The sequence below is a fragment of the Anolis sagrei genome, chromosome X, assembly GCF_037176765.1.
Source record: "Anolis sagrei isolate rAnoSag1 chromosome X, rAnoSag1.mat, whole genome shotgun sequence".
In the NCBI taxonomy this organism is placed as follows: Eukaryota; Metazoa; Chordata; class Lepidosauria; order Squamata; family Dactyloidae; genus Anolis; species Anolis sagrei.
This window is the reverse complement of record NC_090034.1, coordinates 20,562,675-20,576,599: the sequence shown is the minus strand read 5'-3', so window position 1 is coordinate 20,576,599 and position 13,925 is coordinate 20,562,675. Positions and strand designations below refer to the sequence as shown.

At 43.3% G+C, this 13,925-nt stretch overlaps 1 protein-coding gene across 2 annotated transcripts in view; it reads right to left on the bottom strand.

Moving 5' to 3' along the window:
- LOC132781952 (uncharacterized) overlaps nt 1-13,699 on the bottom strand; it is a 39,639-nt gene extending 25,940 nt beyond the window's left edge. The window contains exons 1-6 of one of the 2 annotated variants that reach the window (XM_067473673.1): nt 13,378-13,699; nt 8,964-9,108; nt 7,061-7,750; nt 5,760-5,883; nt 5,521-5,614; nt 2,321-2,471 (exon numbers count right to left, since the gene is read on the bottom strand). In XM_067473673.1, coding sequence (XP_067329774.1) covers nt 2,321-2,471; nt 5,521-5,614; nt 5,760-5,883; nt 7,061-7,750; nt 8,964-9,060 — 1,156 coding nt within the window. In that variant the 5' untranslated portion in view covers nt 9,061-9,108; nt 13,378-13,699. The remainder of the gene's footprint in view (nt 1-2,320; nt 2,472-5,520; nt 5,615-5,759; nt 5,884-7,060; nt 7,751-8,963; nt 9,109-13,377) is intronic. The other variant, XM_060786537.2, reaches the window with a different exon arrangement.
- Between the last annotated feature and the right edge of the window lie 226 nt (nt 13,700-13,925).

Here is a 13,925-nt window from a genome sequence, read left to right as displayed (position 1 = left end):
GGCAGCAGAAGACAAGCCTGCTCCCTCTTCCATAAGGAATTCATTCCAATATTTAAACACGTTTCTCATATCTCCTTCTCTCAGCCTTCTCTTCTTCAGGCTAAACAGACCCTGCTCTTTAAGCCACTCCTCAGAGGGATTCTTCATTTACAGACCTTTGATCATTTTAGTCGCACTCCTCTGGACTCCCTTCTAGCTTAGAGTTAACATCACACTTGAATTGCTTTGCCCAGAATTAGACAGAGGACTATGACTTCTTTTGATGTGGACACTATCTTCCTTTGGATGCAGCTCAGAATCCCATTGGCTTTTTTAGCTGCCGCTTCATGCTACTGTCTCATGTTCAATTTGTGGTCCATCAAGATACCTTTCATGTTGGACTGTCACCCATCCTGTATTTGTACATCTGTGCATCAGTGACCTCACTGCATCCTTTTTACATTCGCTTTCTAGTTTGAGGCTGGGAAAATACATGAAGGCCGGAATGGACTGGGGAAACAAATTCCCCCTCGCTGTGAACTTGCTTGCACAGTTCTCATAGCTATTAGTAGGATCATGGTTGCACACTTTGATATTTTTTTTGTTTGTGTTGGCACCATATAAGCCTCGGAGACCCTTCAACCTCACTTGGAGGAAAGTATCCTAATGAAAGATTTCCCGAGAAATGGCAATAATGAGGAATATGATTGTCAGACAAGGAATAGTCTGGGTAGAGTTTGTTTGAGAGGCTTGGAACGACACCAAATTCCAGAGCAAGCCACCATTCTTTCCAGGTGTTTTAATCTTGTTCCCCAAACAGAATAAGAATTGAAGAAAGGGGTGAAGCAACCAACATCATTCAGCAATTTCCAGGCATATCCAACAGCAAAACACAGAAATATTTGCAGATGATTAAACACAAGAAAGAAAAATCAAGAAAAAACCAGAGGAAAATAGATTGGGGTCCGTTCATTACTTTTTCACATTGATGAGGGTATTTGTCAAAAGTGGGAACTTTGAATTAATGGAGTGCTGCCAGAATAACAGAGGATAATGCACTCTTAAACAAAGAGTGAGAAGTTTGTAGTTGTTCTCAATATTATTTGTAGCTGCAGTGAGTTGTGTGGTTTTTTGGTAGTTATCAAAATCTGAAAAGTATGTTTTATTGTGTTGCTTTCTTAAGTGAAAATTACTATTATCATTATCATTATCATCATCATCATCATCATCATCATCATCATCATCGTTGCTAAAAAAAACCAGGCTACCGAATATACTCGAGTATAAGCCGAATTTTTGGCCCTTTTTTAAAGCTGAAAAAGCCCTCCTCGGTTTATACACAAGTCAATGTTTTTTATTATTTTACTCTGTTATTATTATTATTATTATTACATATATTATTTTACTCCATTTATTATCACATTTAATATTTTTTCTCTAATTATTGTAATTAATTTCTTATTTTACTCTATTTATTATTGTTATTATTACATTTACATTATTTTACTCTATGGTTTTCATTACATTTATTATATTACTCTATTATTATTACAGATATTTTACTTTAGTTTGTTGTTATTATTACATTTATATTATTTTACTCTATTTATTATTATTACATTTATTATTTTACATTATAATTATTGTTATCATTACATTTGTTTACTGTTATTATTATTACATGTATTATTTTACTCTATTATTACTGTTATTACATTTCCATTATTTTACGCTATTATTATTATTATTTTTATTACATGTATTATTTTACTCTATTATTATTAGAAGGCTATGTAAGCACATTTACATTGAAGGAGGTTAGAATAATGATTTAATCAGAGGGATAGTCTTATCTTAAATTACTTTTATGTAAATATTCAAAAACATTTAACCTACAGATACCTCCATTAATGTAATTTTATTGGTATCTATTTTTATTGTGAAATCTACCAGTAGCAGCTTCATTTCTCACCCTCAGCTTCTACTCAGATCAATACGTTTTCCTAGGTTTTAGTGGTAAAATTAGGTGCCTTGGCTTATATTCGAGGCTGCTTATACTCGAGGATAAAATTCTGCTTCAGGAAGAAATGATTACCACACAATGGCTCTATCTACACTGCATATAATGAGACTGAACTGCATTGAACTGGATTATATGAGTCTACACCAGGCATGGGCAAACTTGGGCCTTCCAGTTGTTTTGGACTCCAACTCCCACAATTCCTAACAGCCTATTGGCTGTTAGGAATTGTAGGAGTTGAAGTCCAAAACAACTGGAAGGCCCAAGTTTGCCCATGCCTAGCTTAGATGCATTGAGTTCCCTCTGCTGCCAGACACTCACCTCCACGTTGAACATCGGCATCAATTTCAGAGAGGTCCAAGTTGAATGCGGCCAAGCCTCCGGTGAGGACAAAATTCCACTGACCCTTCCAGTATTTGCTTTTATTGTGAGCATTGCAGTGGCACAGCGAAGGGGTCACCCAATATTTGCACTAAGGGCAGAAGAAAATAGTAACAATAACAACAATAATAATAATACTTCAGTTTTATTAAGATTTGGATTACATTCCACTTCATTTCACGGTGAAGTCTGGGATTTCCCAGCTTAATACGGAAAGTACAATCTGAAGCACCTATCCTTGGCTGCTTCCACCATTTCCTTAAGGCATCCCATAAGAGAAGCCAATATAGAACAGGTAAGGAGTGACACCCACTCTGCCCAAAAAGCCTAAAGATCTCAGTTGTTCTCTGCAGAGCCTCTCAAAATGGCAACCAGAGAGAACTATTACTTATTTATTTATTAGCTGCCTCTCCCTTCAGCTCAAGGCAGGACACAATATAGTTAAGTACATCTATAAAATCACATATTAAAACCAAGTTAAAATGCAGCCTTTTTTTCATGTCAGGAGCAACTTGAGAAACTGCAAGTTGCTTCTGGTGTGGGAGAATTGACCATCTGCAAGGATGTTGCTCAAGGGATGCCTGGATGTTTGATGTTTTACCATCCTTGTTAAAGGCTTCTCTCATGTCCCCACATGGGGAGCTGGAGCTGACAGAGGGAGCTCATCCACGCTCTCCCCAGATTCAAACCACTGACCTGTAGGTCAGCAGTCCTGCCAGCACAAGGGTTTAACCCATTGCAGCCTTGAAAGAATACGTTAAAACATATACATATTAAAACACAAAGACACAACTCAAAAACATAATAAACATAGAAGACTGAATCTCCCATCAGAGGAAAATGAAGGGATTTGGGTGTAGTGCAAGATCCTGGGATGTTTGAGTATGGTTTTTTGACACACCCATATTTATTCAGGTCTCATGAACCATTGAATCTAAAGCACACTTCAAATTTCAAAGCCCTGAATTCCCCCCAAAAGGTATTTAGTGCTGAATATAATGTGATGTAGCAATAATAATAATAATAATAATAATCTTTATTTATAACCTGGTTTTCTACCACAAAGGGACCCAAAGGAGCTTTCAACAGATTAAACATCATACAAAGTAGCAACAATCAAGCGCATATATAAAACACATAAAGCAATCAATAAACATAAATAAGCATTAAAAATACGTTAATGTGGTATTTTGTAGGGTTATATTGCACTTCACCCCAGTTGATAAATTTAGCCTTCCTGACACTTCAGCCTAGGTTTCTTCACTGAAGGACAAGTGAGCTCTTTGTAATTACAGTTGCTGCCTGTTTAGGATTCCTTCTTTTGAAAAGTGTTAGGACACCAAAGTTTCCTTCAATGGAAAAGACTTTGGGGTGCATCTATGCTATAGAATGAATCCACTTTAATTGCCTTGGCTCAATGTTATGGAGTCATAGGGGCTGTAGTTTGAATGCTACAGAATCCTATCAGCTGTAGTTTGGCAAAATCTTGAGCCTTCTCTGCCAAGGAATGTTGATGCCTCACCAAACTACAAATCCCAGGATTGCATAGCATTGCACCCTGGGTTAAATTTGAGGTGAGGTCTCAAGGAGGCACATAAGGAGGCATATAGGCTCCATGATGCCCAATCTGCTAATTACAGAGAAGTTTCAGCCTCCAGAGGTTCTGGATTCCAGTTCTCACAATCCAATATCAGTGAAGCCAAGGATAAGGAAATGATGGCAGCTGCCGTCCGAAACATCTGGAAGCGCAAAGCTTTTCTGTCCTCGGTTGAGCACACAACCGCTCCAGGATACTTCTGCCACAAGTGGGTTTAATCCTTTCAAAAAGCTATCTGAGCTGGATGCCGTGGGTCATGTGGTACAGAGATGTAATCCGACATTGTGCTCAGAACATCCCATTGTCTCCCCTAATCGTACAACCAGCTGTTCTTTTCACAGGACCCAGTTCTTGTGGGCTTTGAAACGGCCATACAAATATATAAACATCCTCCCCACAGAACAGAAGGACTTCGGATTACATCTCCAGTGGTGGTGTTTTGATACGATCGCTCATGTAATTGTTCTTTAAACATTTTGATCACCAGGTTTTCAGCCATATCTTTCTTTAACCCTGGCATGGGCCAACTTTGGCCCTCCAGGTGTTTTGGACTTCAACTTCCACAATTACTAACAGCTGGTAGGCTGTTAGGAATTGTGGGAGTTGAAGTCCAAAACACCTGGAGGGAGGCCGAAGTTGGCCCATTCCTGCTTTAACCTCACTGTGGACCTCATCACACCAGAGCAGAGTTTCTCAACCTGGGGGTCAGGACCCCTGAGCAGGTTGCGAGGGGGTGTCAGAGGGGTCACCAAAGACCATTAGAAAACAGTATTTTCTGTTGGCCATGGGGGTTCTGTGTGAGAAGTTTGGTCCAATTCTATCTTTGGTGGGGTTCAGAATGCTCTTTGATTGTAGGTGAATTATAAATCCCAGCAACTACAACACCCATATGTCAAGGTCTATTTCCCCCAAACTCCACCAGTGTTCACATTTGGGCATATTGAGTATTTGTGGTAAGTTTGGTCCAGATCCATCATAGTTTGAGTCCACAGTGCTTTCTGGCTATAGGTGAACTATAACTCCAAAATTCAAGATCAATCCCACTAATCCCTTCCAGTATTTTCTGTTGGCCATGGGAGTTCTGCGTGCCTAGTTTGGTTGAATTGCATCATTGGTGGAGTTCAGAACACTCTTTGATTGTAGGTGAACTACAAATCCTAGCAACTACAACTCCAAAATAACAAAATCAATCCCCTTCCAATCCCGTCAGTATTCAAATTTGGGTGTATTGGGAATTTGTGCCAAATTTGTTCCAGTGAATTAAAATACATCCTGCATATCAGATATTTACATTAGGATTAATAACAGCAGCAAAATTATTTGCTGTCATGAAATTGAAACAAAAATAATGTTATGGTTGGGGTCACCACAAAATGAGGAACTGTAGTAAGGGTTCATGGCATTAGGAGGGTTGAGAACCACTGCACTAGAGCATGTTTTCACTTTAAAGCCTTTTTGCTGCCTCCTGAAGAATTCTGGGGTTTGTAGTTTACTAAGGCTCAAGACCTCTCTGACTGAGCAGTTTAAAGGGCCACCTCCTTACCTCCTTGGCTTGCTTGTTGCAAATGTAGCAGTAGCATTCACTACAGGTCTCTGCGTTTCTCCCGAGGGGATGGGAAGTCTCATGCTCCGCACGCCTGGAAGTAAGGGAGAAACCACCTTTTAGTGGTTGAGTTTTTGGCAGCTTCCCTCCCCTTCACCTTGACTTATAGGCTCAATAGAAAGTTCCGTTTAGCTGGATAAGGCTTTTCCCCTTAAGTCTATCTGCGCGAAGGCACTTACTCGAAGGGATTGATCGTGCAGTCGTGTCTCGCGTGAGGCATCAGCTTTGCTTTCTTGCAGAAAGTGACAATCACCTCTTCATCCACAACTTCAACTGTGTCTTCCTCTTTCGAGGGGAAATCTTCTGTAAAGGACAAACATTGTGGGGATCATTTCACTAAAAAAAGGACTTAAAACAGCAATTTCAAAGAGGGTCAGCCCAAAGACACTCCTTTGTATAAGATTTGGTTAGATGCTTCTAGAGTTTTGTTGCCTTGAGATTTTTTTAAGCAGTGCTCTGGTTCCCCTTCTGCATCTATAGATTGAATTAACCATGGCTTGAAAATATTTGGGGGGAAATACTCTCCAAAACTAGCCTTGATTTTTCTGAACATTAGGCTAATGTGTTAGCATGCCTTGCTGTAGCCTTTTGATATTTTATACAGTCTGTTTGCCCTTTACACTATGTTCCTTTTTTGAAAATGTTATTTCCTGTTTAATTCTGTGATACATACTTTGAAAGTAGTTTTTATACTCCAGAAACCTTATTTTTGTGGCTGCCACAAACTATGTTGAATTGGTTGAGACTCAGCGAGCTATTCATTGAAAAACTAGAGCAAAATGTGCTGCAGGATGTCCCGCAAAGACAAAGTTTGTACAATTTAATACACTTTGTCCATGTTTTTACTATAGAACAAATTAGGAAATGACATTTATAACCCAGGAACAAAAATCACGTTATAAGGGACACTATAGTATATAACAGAACAGATAGGAGGATCTTGGAACCAAACCCTAACAGGTACCAAGGATCCACTATATTTATAAGTTGCTTACCTGTAACTGTAGTTTCCTGAGTAGTCACCTGTGAATTTGTACATTTGGTATCTCTGCGCTTGCGCAGTGCAGCATTCGGAACCTTCTGGAAAATAAAAACTGGCAGTTTAGACCCCAGCTAGCCACGCCCACCTCCCCCGAGTATATATAGCCCGTGGGCGGAGCTAGCCAACAGTTCTCTTCAGCCGTAAAGCAGCTGGAAGGCGTGGCATGATACCCGAGGGGAGGATGGGGGGGGTATGTACGAATCCACAGGTGACTACTCAGGAAACTACAGTTACAGGTAAGGTGTCGGCTCCCTTTCGCGCATGCGCAGCACGCAACGGTGTTTTCTTGGCGGCCTGAGTATTCATCCCTCCCCCCCCCCCCCCGCTGGACACAGTCAGGCACATCAGAGTCATCATCAGAACTGTCCAGTTCAATTGGTTTCTGCAAAGATACATCAGGTAGAGATATAGTGGCCGGCCCCTGAGGGGTTGAGTCACCTTGCACTTGAGTAGTGGTCAACACAGGGTTGGTAGTAGGCATGTTGTCATCTCTAAAGGATGTCACAGTACTTGCAATCTGTGAAGAGGTCAGCACAGAATTGGTATTGTTCACAGTTTGGTTTGTAGAGGTCGACACAATAGGAGGTCTGCACAACGTTTGAGAGGTAGACACAATAGAAGGCCCACACACAGTTTGAACTACACAAGGGGCCTTTCGTGTAGAGGCCAATGTGGCAACTGCAGCAGAGGTCGAAGGGCCATCTCCATCTCTCTCAACAGAGGGGCAAGTATTTGTAGCTCTCAAAACTCCTCCCTCAGGGGGGAGTGAAAAACTGGGCATCGACATTGGTGGTTGCATAAATATCATCTGGCCCGATGGGCCTACTTGCCAGTAGCCCGGAAACAGTACCGGACCCATGGCAGCATGACCCCAGGGAGGTGGGCGGGAGAAGCGGGGACGCCTACGGCGCCTAGAGTAGTTGGAAGAAGAGGAGGTCGTCGAGGAGGAGAAAGAGGAATGGATGTGGGACCTGCCCCTGGATCCCGAGCGGTATCGGCGATGTCGGGATCGAGCGCTCCTCCTTGAAGGCGATCTTGAACGTCTAGGGCGCCTGCTTCCATAGCGGGATGAGCGCCTCGGCCATGGATGATGAAGGACCTCAGGCATTGGCATTGGTGTAGCTGGGTCTAGGGAAGAGAGGGTCTGTGTTACTCCTTCCCCGCTTGCAATTGTAGCTCTTTCCCTGCAATCTTCTTCCTCCCGAGATGTGATGACAGCGACCTCGGGAAGGGCCTTGGCACCCACGGTGGGAGGGGCGTTAGTGGGACTTTCCAAAACTTGGTTCCCCAATACCGGGGGAACCATCTGAGGAGGAGTCGATGTGGACGTCTCCATAGCATTAGAAGTCTGCGCCCGGCCTCCCGAAGGAGGTGATAAGATCGGCATCAATGGAGTTAAATTAGTCTCTGGTGCCGGCTCCCTTTTGCGCGCATGCGCAGTGAGCAACGGTGTTTTCTTGGTGGCCTGAGTAGACCTAGGCGCCACTAGGGGGAGCTCATCAATTTGTACTCTCGGTATCAACAGAGAGCCGGAGCCATGATTGGCAACTAACAAACTTCCTGACAGAGTTGCAGAGGCCGTTTTTAGAGAGGAGGCTTGGCGGCCATCTTGGGGTGCCTTATCTTTAGGCCTCTTGGCTTTCTTCTTAGCTTTCCCCACAGCGATGCGAATACCAAGTAAGTTCTGCCGCTCAACAGATTGGCTAGAAACGGCTGAGAGAAGGGCTCTCTCGTAGAGGGCCGCCTTCAGTCTGGAGACTCTGTTTTTCCTCATCTGCGGGGTAAAGGATTGGCAGATGGGACAAGCTTGGGTTAAATGGCCCTCGCCCAGGCAGGTGAGGCAGAGGATATGCCCGTCCGTATCGGGCAATAAATTTGGGCAATTAGTGCACTTCTTAAAAGAAGTGGTCGCCATAGCCATCGGATTAATTCACAGAGTTGTCGAAAAGCAGTCCAGTTGTCAAAGTACCTCAGAAAATCTATCTCAAGAGATCAAAGGTTCTCCAGCTGCTTTTGACAGCGCAGATTAACAGTTGGCTGGCTCCGCCCACGGGCTATATATACTCGGGGGAGGTGGGTGTGGCTAGCTGGGGGTCTAAACTGTCAGTTTTTATTTTCCAGAAGGTTCCGAATGCTGCACTGCGCAAGCGCAGAGATACCAAATGTACGATTCACAGTGACTACAACAGGACATTATATGTATAGATTCTCCATTTCTTTTTTCTTCTCCTGAAGAAACCCTCCAAACGCAAAATAAAAAAATCAGAAAGGAAATTCAAAAAGACTCAACTCGGAGCCCTAGAATCATAGAATAGCCCTATTTCTTGGAGACGGTTCTTACCTGAATGTTCAATCATCAAAATGGAATCATCCACCAGATCCTCAGCTTCATCACTGCTACTCAAAATAACACATTCATCTTCATCAACAGACGCCATGACCCAGGAAAGAAGGGCAACTTCCCAGAGCGAAGGAGGCTTGAAGAGCTGAAGGCAGGAAAAAGAGAGAGAAGTCTAAAGCAGTGGTTCTCAACCTGTGGGTCCCCAGATGTTTTGGCCCTCAACTCCCAGAAATCCTAACAGCTGGTAAACTGGCTGGGATTTCTGGGAGTTGTAGGCCAAAACACCTTGGGACTCACAGGTTGAGAACTACTGGTCTAAAGGAACTACTGCCCCTGATGTTTAACCAGCTGGGTTTTATTTATTTATTTATTTTACAGTATTTATGTTCTGCTCTTCTTCCCCCGCAGGGAACTCAGGGAGGATTACAATGCACATGTGCATGGCAAATATTCAATGCCACTTAGACATACAACATATATAGACAGACACAGAGGCATTTAACATTCCACCTTTTCCAACTTCATGAGGGTATGCTTGATTCCGGCCACTGGGAGAACTGCTACTTCACCGTCCATTTGTGACATTGAGTACTTTGATGGAGTACTTCCTCATTCTTCTGCACGCTGCTGGATGGTTTTATGATGTCGTTAATTAGTTAAACTAGCCTCCTTGCATAAAGTGGTACCTAAATTTCCTACTTGATAGATGCAACTGTCTTTCATGCTGCATAAGTCAACAGCAAGCTAGACTATTAATGATCGGGAGCTTACTCCAACCCAGGTAGGCTTCGAACTCATGACCTCTTGGTCAGTAGTGATTTAATGCAGCTGGCTATTAACTAGCTGCACCACAGCCCAGTCCTAAACAGCTACTTTGCCCCGAATTGCCCAAAAAAAACAGAGAAGACACACAAACACTTAAAAATGAAAATATTGTCAAGGAACAGAGAAGCCAAGGGTTTCAGTTTTCTTTTTAATCCTCCATAAAAAGGAATGAGTGCAGAGTTCAACATCCTGGTGAAGGTCAATTTTCCCTGTCACAAAAAAAATCTTGAGGGCTTTCAAAACTGCAAACAAATACAGGCAGTCCCTGAGTTACAAACATCTTACTTACAAACCACTCCTAGTTAAGAATGGTGAGACAACAGGAAGTGATAGCAATCTGACCCTTGGAAGGGAAATCCACTCCTGAAAGAGTTATTATCATGGGAAAAAGGTGTCTCCCCTGAATTTTTTATCCCCAATCCTTGTTTCCACAAGCCAAAATATTCAAAATCCAATTTTCACAGGGACCGAAAGTGAGGTGGAATCTTCTGAACAGCGGCACAGACAGCAAAATAAATGCCACATGGGTGTTAACCCTTTCCTATGCTATCCAAGGTGTGCATATATTTATATATATATGGACCCCTCTTGGTGCAGTGGGTTAAACTGCTGAGCTGCTGAACTTGCTGACTGAAAGGTTGGCAGTTTGAATTCAGGGACCAGGGTAAGTTTCCACTGTTAGCCCAGTTCCTATTATCATGGGAAAAAAGGGTCTCCGCTGAAACTTTATTCCCAATCCTTGTTTCCACAACAAACCCCACTTTTCAAAATTAAATTATGAAGGAGCAGAAAGGGAGGTGAAACCTTCTGAACAGGGGCACAGACAGCAAAACAAACACCACCGCAATTTAAGGGAGATGTTGACTCTAAGCTGAAATGTGTCCAGAGAAGAGCAACTAAAATGATTGAGGGTCTGGGAACCCATCCCGCCGCACTCCCACAACCACACAGTCCCCAATGCCACATCAATGTGAAGACATAGAGTTCAATATAGTTACAGCTCTAGGATAAAGCTGTTTGTCCTCGTCTTTATCACCTTGTACCGTCTGCCTGGTAATTGTTGTCTTTTTTATATTGTTTATATGGTATTATACTGTTTTATATTGTTATTATTACATTCCTGTTAATCGTATATGTTTTCATGTGGGTGCCATGGGGTGCCGCTTTGTTAGCCATCCTGAGTCCCTCTGCAGAGGTTGAGAAAGAACGGGATATAAAAACCCTAAATAAATAGTTCAATAATAATAATAATAATAATAATAATAATAATAATAATATGCTAGGTTAGATGGAGCCCTGAGAATGTTCTGCACTTTCTTTAGGCTGCAGGACCTATAAAGTCTTTCCAAAGAGGGGGGAAAGAGGGCAACTGATGCAGAAGTTGTGACCCTTTAAAGCACCTTCCTAGCTGCCACTGTATAGTTACCAAACCATACACAGATGCGGTAGGTCAGAACACTCACTATACCACAGCGGTAGAAAGTTACCAGCACTTTTTCATTCAGTTGTTGGTTCCTTAGAAGTCTCAGGTTGAACAGTCTCAGCTGCACCTTCTTAACAACACTGTCATGTGGGTGCCCCAGGTCAGATCCTCCTTAACAGTGACACGCAAGAACCTGAAACTGGCCACCCAATCTACTTGGTCTCAATTTATGGCCTGAATAAATAAGAGTCTAGTGCAGTGTTTCTCAACCTGGGGGTTGGGACCCATGGGGGAGGTTGCGAGGGGGTGTCAGAGGGGTCCTCAAAGGCCATCAGAAAACACAGTATTTTCAGTTCACCATGAGGGTTCTGGGTAGGAAGTCTGGCCCAGTTCTATTGTTGGTGGGGTTCAGAATGCTCTTTGATTGTAGGTGAACTATAAATCCCAGCAACCACAACTCCCATATGTCAAGGTCTATTTTTCCCAAACTCCACCAGTGGAGCATATTGAGTATTTGGCCAAGTTTGGTCCAGATCCATCATTGTTTGAGTCCACAGTGCTCTCTGGATGTAGGTGACATCCAAAGTTGAATGTCAATGCCCACGAAACCCTTCCAGTATTTTCTGTTGGTCATGGGAGTTCTGTGTGCCAAGTTTGGTTTAAGTCCATCATTAGTGGAGCTCAGAATGCTCTTTGGTTGAAGGTGGACTATAAATTCCAGCAACTACAACTCCCAAATGCCAAAATCAATCCCCCACCCCACCAGTATTCAAATTTGGGCGTATCAGGTATTTGTGCCAAATTTGGTACACTGAATGAGAATGCATCCTGCATATCAGATATTTACATGACGATCTGAATGCGATTTTCATGCTTCTTGGCAGAATGGGGTTGGACTGGATGGCCCATGAGGTCTCTTCCAACTCTATGATTCTATGATTCATAACAGGAGCAAGATTACAGTTATGAAGTAGCAGTGAAAATAATTTTATAGTTGGGGGGTCAACACAACATTAGGAACTGTATATTAAGGGGTTGCGGCATTAAGAAGGTTGAGAATGACTGGTGTTGTGCCTAGATCCAGGGAAGTCATGCCACCCCTCTATTCTGCCTTGGTCAGACCACTTTACCTGGAATCACACTGTGTCCAATTCTGGGCACCACAACTGAAGAGAGATATTGACTCTAAGTGGAATGTGTCCAGAGGAGGGTGACTAAAATGATCAAGGGTCTGGAGAACAAGCCCTATGAGGAGCGGCTTAAAGAGCTGGGCATGTTTAGACTACAGAAGAGAAGGTTGAGAGGAGACATGATGAGGGCCATGTATCAAGATGTAAGGGGAAGTCATAGAGAGGAGGGAGCAAGCTTGTTTTTGGAATTCTCTGCCGAAGGAGATCAGGCAAGCCCCTGCCCTAGCTGGTTTTAAGAAAGACCTAAAAACTTGGCTCTTCCGTTGTGCTTTTGGAGAATGGCCATTCAACCCATCTGGTTGTCTTAGTCTACAGCTGCCCTCAGAATAAAGCCCCCCCCCCCTCTAAAATGGCTAAATCCCATGGTTCCTACCTGTTGGGCTCCTTTCCTACAAATGCACTTTTATCCCTATCTCACCCAGGGTTTTAACTTTTTAAGCATTTTACCTCACACATTTGGCCCGCCCTCCGTGTCTGGTTTCAATATCCTGTTTTATATTGTTGATTTTGTTATTTTATATTTTGTTATGATGTATTTTGTTACTGTGTGTTTATTATGTTGCATTATTTTGGGCTTGGCCTCATGTTAGCTGCACCGAGTCCCCTTTGGAGAGATGGTAGCAGGTTATAAATAAAGTGTATTATTATTATTGTTGTTGTTGTTTTCTGCTGTCCTGGAAACTAGGGCACAATGGGACAATGGCTTCAAACTACAGGAAAGGAGATTCCACCTGAACATGAGGAAGAACTTCCTAACTGTGAGAGCTGTTCAGCAGTGGAACTCTCTGCCCAGGAGTGTAGTGGAGGCTCCTTTTCTGGAGGCTTTTAAACAGGGACTGGATGACCATCTGTCGGGAGTGCTTTGAATGCGATTGTCCTGCTTCTTGGCAGAATGAGATTGGACTCAATGGCCCACGAGGTTCCTTTGAATGACAGACAACGCAGTATTCTCCACACGCACACCACACCCTCCTACCTGGCTTCACTTCCTGCCTCCTTCCAAGCGGCCGTCCGGTTCGTTTTGATTTCCGCGCCAACGCCCCAAATGACGTCATTTCCGGCCTCTCCCTCTCTCTAGCGTGAAAACCCCTAGAGCGCCTTGGAGAGGGAGGGAAGAAGAGCTTCCGGTTGGCTCTCCTCTGGATCCATGATGTGGAATGATTGGGTGCCATGGGATTCTGAGAGCTGAAAGTTTGGGGATTCCCCCAGCCCTCTAAGGCCAAACTACAGCTCCCAGGACCCCCATAACCTTGACTCAGGGATGCCAAACCCGCATTTAATTCAACTGTGTGGATTCAAAAGGGATTCCCCCACTTTAAAATACATAACAGGGGAACTTGGGGTCCTTCTATACCAGGCATGGGTATAGGTGTTTTGGACTCCAACTCCCACCATTCCCAACAGCCTCAGGCCCCTTCCTTTCCCCCCCTCAGCCGCTTAAGCGCCTGAGGGGGGAAAAGGAAGGGGCCTGAGGCTGTTGGGAATAGTGGGAGTTGGAGTCCAAAACACTTGGAGGGCCCGAGA